At 39.0% G+C, this 10,900-nt stretch overlaps 2 protein-coding genes across 2 annotated transcripts; one reads left to right on the top strand and one right to left on the bottom strand.

The window, feature by feature from the left end:
- Window positions 1-314: 314 nt before the first annotated feature.
- On the bottom strand, window positions 315-4,360 carry LOC113311288 (receptor-like protein 46). The gene is made up of 2 exons (XM_026560128.1): window positions 3,976-4,360; window positions 315-3,121 (listed from the first exon to the last, which is right to left on the bottom strand). Exons 1-2 carry the CDS (start codon window positions 4,358-4,360, stop codon window positions 315-317), a joined length of 3,192 nt encoding a protein of 1,063 aa, XP_026415913.1.
- A 1,686-nt stretch (window positions 4,361-6,046) lies between these two features.
- Window positions 6,047-10,623, top strand: LOC113313842 (probable pre-mRNA-splicing factor ATP-dependent RNA helicase DEAH5). Its single transcript, XM_026562631.1, has 2 exons — window positions 6,047-9,464; window positions 10,028-10,623. The coding sequence occupies exons 1-2, from the start codon at window positions 6,187-6,189 to the stop codon at window positions 10,419-10,421; spliced, it is 3,672 nt and encodes a 1,223-aa protein (XP_026418416.1). The 5' UTR covers window positions 6,047-6,186; the 3' UTR covers window positions 10,422-10,623.
- The last annotated feature ends 277 nt before the right edge of the window (window positions 10,624-10,900 follow it).

The raw sequence follows: 10,900 nt of genomic DNA, 5'->3' as shown, positions 1-10,900 counted from the left end.
CTTTGAGCTATTAGTAATGTTTTTCTTGCTGGATGGGGTAATGTTGATGTACCATATCTGCAATGAAATTTTGTCAGTCAGGGTTCCTTTTCGTGTATTTCTCATTGTTGTCTTATGCCGTTGTTTATGTAAAATATACATGCTTGATACTACATTATATTCAGCAAGTGTGGAGGCCGACGTGTTTGCAGCTTTGAGAAAGCATTGCTTCGGTGCAAATGAGGGGAACTGTAAAAGAAATTACAGTAAAAGAAAGATATAGACATGGTAAAAGATTTAGTATCATTTATTAACATTTTAGCACACGACCATATTTAATTTTTCCACATACAATTAGCGACTCCCACTGCAACCACATCTACTAATCTCCAATACGGGAACCACCATTTCTGTTTCTTGAGAAGCAAAACAAAGAATAGACCCCAAAATCCAACTGCAAACCCCAAGGAAACTATAGCATACAGCAACAACTTATCTTTTGCATCCTCTTTATCATCTTCATGACCTTCATTTGGAGAATTCCCATCAGTAGTGTCAGTTCTCTGATCAGCCTCGCAAGTATTATTTGTGTAGAAGCCACACAACAAACTGTTGTTGAGATATGCTGAACCATCTCCACTCAATGTATCAAAGTGTGGTCCTCTTGGGATCGTACCACTCAAGTTATTGTAAGATAGGTTCAGTCTCTCAAGAGAATTCATTGATGGTAAAGAGTATGGGATAAGTCCAGTTAATTTGTTGAAACTCAAATCCAAGGATTCTAAACCATTCATGCTTCCAATACTTTGTGGTATAACGCTGGAAAAGCGATTGTGTGATAAATTAAGTGTGGAAAGCCCTTTCAGTAGACCAATCTCTTCTGGGATATTGCCTTCAAGATTGTTACAAGATAGATCAATCCCAGAACTATATGCATACAATTTCTTAAACTGTATCATGATCCCTTTGATCACCATCTGCAATTGCACATCAATTATTGAACCGTCTACCACAGCTGTACCAGGTAGCAAAGATGCATCGTTAGGTCTACTTCTTAGCATCATTAAGTTTCCTATTTTCCTAGGAATTAACCCGTTTAGATTATTCCCCGATAAGTCTAATATTTGGAGTCTTACCAAATGACCGAACTCTTGAGGGATTGACCCATTGAACTTATTTGACCTTAAGGAAAGAATCATCAATCCGATAGCCGAACCAAATGCACTGGGTATACTGCCTTCGAAGTGGTTATTCGCTAAGTTGAGAACTCGCAACTCTGGAAGTTTACTGATGAAGCTAAGAGGATTACCATCCAGAATGTTGTCATTTAGTTGAAGATATGACAATGATTTTAGTTGTTGAAGCTCATTTGGAACATTTCCCGTGAGGTTATTGTTGCCGAGGTTTAGAGATCTAAGATTCCGCGAGTACCCTATACTAGTAGGTATAACCCCGAAAAGTTTGTTGTCTGAAAGGTTTATATATTCTGTAAAAGACTCTGAATCTCTTGAAAATATGGAAAATGGAATCGAACTTGAAAGTTCATTGCCAGCTAGATTGATGGAAACAAAACTAGAAAGTCGTTTTCCACAATCTGTTGAGATTTCACCAGTGATTTTATTATATGATACATCAAAGGATGAAAATAAATCGGTATAAAGAGATTGCGGTGGAAGAGGCAGTCGACCATGAAGTTTGTTGTCTGACAGATCAAATTTTCTGAATTTGAGTTTGGAGAAACAAGTTGGAATAATTCCAGTTAGGTGATTATGAGACAAGTCCAAAGACATTAGACTACTCATTTTACAGATTGATTTTGGTATGAATCCTGTTATCGTATTATTACTTAAATAAAGGAATCGAAGAGAATACATTGATTTGGGTATGGAACCGTTGAAATCATTGTAAGACAAGTCGAGCGTCCTTAAGAATTTTAGATTGGATATTGATTCTGGAATGGAACCTTGGAGATTATTTTCAGACAAGTCGAGCGTCCTTAAGGATTTTAGATTGGATATTGAGGAATGGATATAACCTGTTATTGAGTTGAAAGAGAGGTCGAGAGATCGCAATTGGGAAAGATTATAGAATGAAGAAGGTAATGACCCTTCAAACCGACAATAAAAAGCCTCAAAATCGAGCAATAATGGCGCATTGGAAATTGAGTCCGGGATTGATCCACTTGCATTAGTAACTGATATGGAAAGTCTTTGAAGTTTAGGCCATTTTTGTTGAAACATTCTAGTTAGATCAGGACGAAAATTAGGATTCAAACTCACATCAAATTTTGTAAGTTGAGGAAGATAAGGAACTGAACCTTGTAGTCCACAAGCAGATAAGTCAAGAATAGAAAGTGAAGTTAAATTGACTAGCTGTACTGGTATGTGGAAATATAGATCAGAATTGTCACTCAACGTGAGAGAATATAGACGAGAAAGATTGTAAAACTCATGGGTGGGAAAATCTGTGCTTGGTAGATTACAATCACTGAGATCAAGAATCCTAAGATTAGAAAGATAGGAAATTGATTCAGCAAAATTCTTTTCGGAAGACGCCGCCTCATGTAAATCAATGCCTCTCAATATTAAGACGTTTAGATTTACTGACCCTCTTAACCATTTTATAGATGACAATTCTAAGCAAGAACCAGTATCTACAAAGTATCTTTCATCTGAACCACAAGATAAGTCGAGGTATCGTAAGGACGATAAGTTGCTTAATGGTGTCGAAACTGGAGAAGAGAAGTTTGAGTGGGAGAGATCAAGATGCACGAGTTTCGTGAGAGCATAAAATAGAAAGGGGATTTTCGATTCCTCAAAATTGTTGAAGGCAAGATCAACATACTCGAGATGACTAAGGTTGACAAAGGAGGAAGAGAATTTACCTTGTAATGCAGTATTTGGCTGTGGTGGCACATCGTACAGATTTAAATCAATGAGATACTGATTGTAGAAGGTTTCAAGGTCTGTGTTACGGAGGTTTATGGAGATAACATGAGATGAATCACCGGAACATCCCACTCCTTGCCAATCGCAACAGTTTCGATATTTGTTGTCATCTAGCCATGAAGATAAACGATTCGCAGGATCCTCCAATGAGAATTTGAAATCAAGGAGTGCTCTTCTTTCCTGTTCATGGCAAGCTAATGGGCAGTGAGTGATGTTAATTAATAAAAAGAGCAAGAAATGTAGAAAGAGTGAATTCATAGCTAACTCTAACTCAAGTGTTTGCTGGATGAATCGATGTGCAGAATGGCTTCGGTATAAATAAAAACAGCAATTCACTGCATTTTAAGCGTAAGAACTCCAGCTTGTTCAATTACCCCAAATCACTTTGAATTTTCCTTCACAACGACTAGAGCTTGACTTGGAAACTCATCAGTTAGCTAATTTTTCTTAGTGCGTGTCCCAGCCCATGATTGATGTGTTTGTGGAATTTTCTTTTAGAGATGAGATTTGAGATTCCCGTGGACATGGTGTGATGAAAGACTAATCTAACACTCATCAAATATAGACACAACAGCCTCAAACTGACATAAAATTGAGAAGAACAAATATACAAAAGTCCAAAAATTAAAAGGCCCGTAGAATTTCCATCAAATTCAATTGGACAATTACCAAGCTTGATTCCTTTTGGATATTTCTCTCTCCTACCATTTGCTCGCAGTTCAACTAGCAGCGAGATTGAGGCGCTGAACTGTTCAGCGCTCAAAAAGTGGTTCAAACGCTGAACGGTTCAGCGTTATGCGAATATTTCAGGGCATCAACGCTGAACAATTCAGCGCTCCTCTCGACGTTGTTCCATTCAGCGTTAGAAGTCGATGCTGCACTATTCAGCGCTTGACTTTTTTCTTTTCCTCCAACGACTATTTTTTCTAGAATTTCATTTTCTATATATTTGCCAATTTGTTTCAATGGTAGTTTGTTTCAAATTTTAGAATTTACCAAAGTAAAGGGAAATTTTTAATTGCATTGCAAAACAAGGTTAGATGACTACCCAACGACGGAATAAGTACTGGCTGTTTACTAGGGTCACCAGTGGGAATTCCAGTTAACATGTACCAATCTAAAGGAATGAGGCCAATTTCAAACTCCCGAAAGTGAAAACTCTTTATTTTTGACCACCAACTCTCAACTATGGATTCAACTAAGGCTCTATCCCCATTGGCGAAATCAAACTCAAAAACAGAAGAAAATGCACAATTGTCACAATATCGTTTTGCTTCCGGATTATCTTTCACTACAATATTGTAATACTCTTCGATATCATTCAAACTACCTCTAAAGCTTACTTTGCGAGGGGATTTAGTAACATCTTGACATACATGTTCACTACATTTCATTGATGAAACTACATCCAACCGATCTAGCATTTCATCCATATTCAATTCATCCATACTACAATCAATAACAAAAATGAAAAAAATATCAATCATACTAAATTATCATACAAATTATCATACAAATTCATTATCATTCATTTTCATCATACAACTAATCAAATTATCATACAAATTATAATTCAATTTCATCAGAAAAATCAAAATTTCATTTCTATTCATCACACATAATCAAATTAAATCCCTAAAAAAAACAAATCAAATTAAATCATATACATGTCATCTACATCATCTAAATATGAAAGATCAATCATCAAATTCATTGAAATCACACAAAAAATCAAAAATCATAAAACTTTAAACCTAAAACTTAAATTTCTTACCTTGAATGATTTCGTGGATGGAATCACACCAAACCACCTTCATTCAATCACAAATCTGATGAAGAATAAACCCATAGAAGAAATTTGAAAAAAAAACTTCTATAACTCATTTTCATGGACATGCATTTTTCGGTAGTTTAAGAGTGAGATGTGAAAATGGGGAAGAAGTCGATCTTCTGTGAAGATAAACGTTTTTCTTGGACGCTGTTCGATTCAGCGTTTCAACCTAGCTGACCAAGTCAAACGCTGCTCGGTTCAGCGTTCACCTGGACGCTGCACTGTTCAGCGTTTCGCTGCTAGATCCACCATCTCATAGGACTTAGGAGGTTGTCCATGCTGATGTGGATGGCCAATCTAGAAGCTAGATATCTAGCCTACATGACTTAGCCTTATCACAAAATTATTTATGGCATGTAATTTTCATGTGTCAGTAATTTTTGTAGGTGTTGCTAGGATACTTATCTAAGTGACAATAGCAACTAAGAAAAAATAATCAAGCTCAATTATGTCAACTAAATATATCCAATGTACTAGTCATACCATTGAAATGTCAGAGAAAATTGAAATTGAATTGAAGTAAAAAAGATTTAATTGGAGATGAAGAATGTACTTTTAGTAAGATGCCTACTCTATCCCACAACTTGTTTTGGCTTGTCAAGAAAACAAAGGTAAAGCAATTTTGTGTAGTCCTACAAATATACCATTATATTCATACGTTTAATCCTGGTTTTTAATTTCTCTTATATTAAAAATACTTGCGGCCCTATTTTCTTTTAGCTTAAAAAACAAAAAACATAGCAACACTTTTAAATAAACATTGGGAATCACAACTTATTTTCTCTTGAAAGTTCAAATTATGTGAATAATATACACATTTAGCAAACGATTTTGTTCTTTGGAGAAGAAAGTGCACAATTTTATAGGATGATTTTGCCCAGTGGCGGATCCATGTTAGGATGGAGTTGTCCTCCCTAGAATCCTCAAATTACAAATTAAGCTTTAGTTTTTCAGGGATTTGTCGCCCCTAGGTCAAAACACTTTTATAAGCTTTAAATCTTAATCCGAAAGTTTAGTGCTTGCTCATTTGTCACTCTCACTCTCACTCTCACGAGTCTCTCCTCGTTTTTTTTAGGAAACCAAAAAAAAAAACCGTTTAATCCGACATATCGATATTTGCTAAAAACGGATCCTTCCCATGTAACCAAAAACAAAAGGTCCAAACCATGGTCCGTGGTCTGGTCGGTGGCACAAAATAGAAACCGAAACCCATTCCAAAACTGAACCGCCTTCCCCCATATATAAGTGGGATGGATCCGGGTCAATGATTTCCATGTTTCCAAACACACCCTCTCCTTCTTTTCCCAACAAAATCAAATCCTGAAGTCCTTTTTTTCTTCTTCTTTTCTAGGGTTTACACCCGAAAACCCTTCTCCATCTCAAAATCTCCATAATCTTGGATTCTGAAGTTCTTATCATCAATCAATCATGGCGACACTAGACAGCGTAGCCGAAGATTTGAAGAAACTGGAGTACATGTCATTGGTATCAAAGGTATGTACCGAACTTGAATCGCATCTAGGTTTTTCAGACAAAGTATTAGCCGAATTCATTACTGAAATTGGTCGTGATGCTGAATCTGTCGATGAATTTGATTCTGAATTGAAAAACAAAGGTGCTGAGATGCCTGATTATTTCGTTCGTACACTGTTTACAATTATTCATGCTATTTTACCGACTAAATCTAAGAAGGAAGACGATGAGCCGGTGTTTAAATCTCTTTCGATTGCTGATGGTAAAGCTAGGGTTAAGGAATTAGAGAAAGAGATTGAGAGAGAAGCTAGAGAGAGACAGAGAGAAGAGGATGAGATTAAACGCAACGAAAGAGATAGGGATAGAGATCGAGATCGAGATAATAATGATAGGCATCGCGATAGAGATGGTGGTAGAGGAGGTAGGGATAGAGATAGAGATGGTGGTAGAGGAGGTAGAGATAGAGATGGTGGTAGAGACAGGGAGGCGGATTATCGGAGTGGTGGTGGGAGAGATAGGCATAGAGATAGAGATAGATATGATGAAAGAGATGATAGAAGGGGAGAAAGGTTTAGAGGGGAAGAGGATGACCAAGGTTATGATAGGAGGGATGATAGAGGAAGGGAAAGGGATCGTGGGCGTGGTGGTAGAGACAGGGGAAGGAGGAGGGATGAGAATGATGATGTTAATAGAGGAGATGAAGATTATGGGGATGAAAAGATTGATAGGCGTCAAATCCAATCGAATGAGCCTGAATTGTACCATGTGTATGCTGGTAGGGTTGCGAGGGTGATGGAAACGGGGTGTTTCGTGTCGTTGAATGATTTCAGAGAAAAAGAGGGTTTGGTTCATGTATCACAGATGGCGACTCGAAGGGTTGCGAACGCTAAAGAATTTGTGCAACGGGGTCAAAGTGTGTTTGTCAAGGTGATTTCGTTGTCCGGGCAGAAGATGAGTCTATCGATGAGGGATGTTGATCAGGATACTGGGAAAGATCTTATTCCTATTAAAAAGACTGCTGAGGATGAATTAACCAGGACAAATCCTCAAGGTTCAAATCGTGGTCCGAATTCTAAAGTGGGGATTTCAGGGATTAGGATCTTGGAAGAGGATGACGAAACTGTTCCTTCACGCCGTCCATCAAAGCGAATGAGCTCGCCGGAAAAATGGGAAGCAAAACAGTTAATTGCTTCTGGTGTTTTGGATGCTAGTGAGTTTCCTAATTTTGATGAAGATGGGGAGCCTGGAATGCTTTATCAAGAAGAGGGAGGCGAGGAGGAGCTTGAGATTGAGCTGAATGAAGATGAACCAGCATTCTTGCAAGGGCAGAGTCGATACTCTATGGATATGTCACCAGTTAAGATATTCAAGAATCCTGAAGGTTCTTTAAGTCGTGCTGCAGCACTTCAGTCAGCTCTGATAAAGGAGCGTAGAGAGGTACGGGAACAGCAGCAGCGGACAATGCTTGATTCCATCCCAAAGGATCTCAATCGTCCATGGGAGGACCCAATGCCGGAGACGGGAGAAAGACATCTTGCGCAGGAGTTGAGAGGAGTTGGGTTATCAGCGTACGATATGCCTGAATGGAAGAAGGATGCCTATGGGAAAGCACTGACTTTTGGACAGAGATCCAAGCTCTCCCTCCAGGAACAAAGGCAGAGTCTTCCGATATATAAGTTGAAGAAAGAGCTTGTTCAAGCCGTGCACGACAACCAGGTGCTGGTTGTCATTGGAGAAACAGGTTCAGGAAAGACGACTCAAGTGACTCAGTATCTTGCCGAGGCTGGTTACACAACCAAAGGTAAAATTGGGTGTACACAGCCTCGTAGGGTTGCTGCCATGTCAGTAGCGAAAAGGGTGGCCGAAGAATTTGGTTGCCGTTTGGGTGAAGAAGTTGGTTATGCTATCAGGTTCGAGGACTGCACTGGACCTGATACTGTTATCAAGTATATGACCGATGGTATGCTTCTTAGGGAGATCTTGATTGATGAAAGCCTCTCCCAGTACTCTGTTATCATGCTTGATGAAGCTCATGAGAGGACGATCCATACTGATGTTCTTTTTGGTTTACTCAAGCAACTCTTGAATCGAAGACCTGACCTTCGGTTGATTGTTACATCTGCCACTCTAGATGCTGAGAAGTTTTCTGGTTATTTTTTCAATTGTAATATCTTCACCATTCCTGGGAGAACCTTTCCAGTTGAGATCATGTACACAAAACAGCCGGAGAGTGATTATTTGGATGCGTCATTGATCACTGTGCTGCAGATCCACTTGACAGAACCTGAGGGTGATATTCTTCTCTTCTTAACTGGTCAGGAGGAAATTGATCATGCTTGTCAGTCCCTGTACGAGAGGATGAAGGGGCTCGGGAAAAATGTACCTGAGCTAATCATCTTGCCTGTTTACAGTGCTCTTCCTAGTGAAATGCAATCAAGAATATTTGATCCTGCTCCTCCTGGGAAGAGGAAGGTGGTCGTTGCTACTAATATTGCTGAGGCATCTCTGACTATCGATGGTATCTTCTATGTCATTGATCCTGGATTTGCAAAGCAGAATGTGTATAACCCGAAGCAAGGGCTTGATTCACTTATCATCACTCCCATCTCACAAGCATCTGCTAAGCAACGAGCTGGACGTGCTGGTCGTACTGGACCTGGGAAATGTTATCGACTCTATACTGAGAGTGCTTATCGTAATGAGATGTCTCCTACTTCCATACCAGAAATTCAAAGGATAAACCTTGGATCTACTACGCTGCAAATGAAGGCTATGGGTATCAATGATCTACTTTCTTTTGACTTTATGGATCCTCCTTCACCCCAAGCTCTAATATCTGCCATGGAGCAGTTATACAGTCTAGGGGCCTTGGATGAGGAGGGGCTTCTGACCAAGTTGGGTAGAAAAATGGCAGAATTTCCACTTGATCCTCCTATGTGTAAGATGCTCCTCGCAAGTGTCGACCTCGGATGCAGTGATGAGATTTTGACAATCATTGCCATGATTCAGACGGGGAACATCTTTTACAGGCCTAGAGAGAAGCAAGCACAAGCAGATCAGAAGAGAGCAAAGTTTTTTCAGCCCGAGGGAGATCATCTCACACTTCTTGCTGTCTATGAGGCATGGAAGGCGAAGAATTTTTCCGGACCATGGTGCTTTGAAAACTTTGTCCAGTCGAGATCTTTGAGGAGGGCGCAAGATGTGAGGAAACAACTTCTCACCATTATGGACAGGTATGGTAACTAATCTTGGATATATCATTATATTGTTACTTAGGAGGCTGATTATTCTTTTTTTTTCTCCAAGTCACTTTTACCTGGCATAAATCTTGCTTTTAGTTGGGGTAGGGTAAAATGAGGTTATATCAAATACTATCTTACTAGATTTTATTTTCATGGAAACCTGGAGAGATTGTACTCATGATTCATGATAAACCGCATTGGATTGCAGGATAATTAGGTGTCTTTGATCATGCTTCACGATCCGAGAACTCCTCTGTCATGACTTGTTAGAAGTCTTCAACTAGGAGGAAAAGTTATAGTTTGTTCCCAGCTCACTGTCACTTCTTTAAACACATTGATTAAAATTTCTTTGTGTTGTTGTTTGCTTCACACCTATGATCTTGACAGATATTTGTGTTAACTAAAAATTGTTCAGATATTTCTTATCTTGCTGTCATTTTGCTCAATCTCTTATACCATTTTTTCTCCTTTTTTTTTGCTTCTTGGGTGGATTGGAAGTTATGTATTATTGTATTTGGAAACATAGCTGAACGTAGCTCTCTTTGGAATTTCAGGTATAAGCTTGATGTCGTGTGTGCTGGAAAGAATTTTACCAAGATCAGAAAGGCAATTGCAGCAGGATTCTTCTTCCATGCAGCTAGAAAGGATCCCCAGGAGGGTTACAGGACACTAGTCGAGAACCAACCAGTTTACATCCACCCAAGCAGTGCTCTGTTTCAGCGTCAGCCAGATTGGGTGATCTACCACGAGCTGGTAATGACTACGAAGGAATACATGCGCGAGGTAACAGTCATTGACCCTAAATGGCTAGTTGATTTGGCCCCGAGATTCTTTAAAGCTGCAGATCCCACAAAGATGAGTAAAAGGAAGCGACAGGAAAGGATTGAGCCATTGTATGATAGATATCATGAGCCAAATTCATGGCGTTTGAGTAAGCGCCGTGCATGATTTTGTACCGTTATTTTCATTTTCTGATTTAACCTTTTAAGAAGAGATCAGAGTGGAGTAATTTGTAAAAGATAATGTAGCTGGACAGCCTGGACTTCATGTTGTATTAATGTCCCTCAAGTTAGTAACACAATCCCAGTTTTGTACATTTTTTGATTTTTACATGCCCAATTCTCTTAAATCAGAGAGGTGCTTGTTGTTCCCTAAGTTTATGGAACATGAATGTTCTGGTTTTTTAGATTAAATTATTAGCAGTGTGAGGCAGTTTCTTTCAACCCCATGAAAAAGTAGCTTATACTGTGTGTTCTGTATTGTGGGAGGTGAGTTTTCTTTCACATGTAAATGGCAGATAACCAAGGAACAGGAGAATTAAGAACACCAATCTCAGATGTCGGATTAATTTTGTCGGAAGTTGTCTCGATAATTATTGGTATGAGCGTACTCGGAAAACACAAAGCTTTTTAGTTTGGGTGAAGGTG

Source organism: Papaver somniferum, chromosome 9 (assembly GCF_003573695.1).
Source record: "Papaver somniferum cultivar HN1 chromosome 9, ASM357369v1, whole genome shotgun sequence".
Lineage (NCBI taxonomy): Eukaryota > Viridiplantae > Streptophyta > Magnoliopsida > Ranunculales > Papaveraceae > Papaver > Papaver somniferum.
This window is presented reverse-complemented; position numbering and strand designations above follow the sequence as displayed.

What these genes read in the sequence shown, in the direction of transcription:
- LOC113311288 (XM_026560128.1), bottom strand. Translation starts at nt 4,360, where the DNA reads ATGGATGAAATGCTAGATCGGTTGGATGTAGTTTCATCAATGAAATGT. An exon ending in AGTACTTATTCCGTCGTTGG is followed by an intron (nt 3,122 to 3,975) that starts GTAGTCATCTAA and finishes ACTGCCCATTAG; the next exon opens with CTTGCCATGAACAGGAAAGA.
- LOC113313842 (XM_026562631.1), top strand. Translation starts at nt 6,187, where the DNA reads ATGGCGACACTAGACAGCGTAGCCGAAGATTTGAAGAAACTGGAGTAC. An exon ending in CTTCTCACCATTATGGACAG is followed by an intron (nt 9,465 to 10,027) that starts GTATGGTAACTA and finishes TTGGAATTTCAG; the next exon opens with GTATAAGCTTGATGTCGTGT.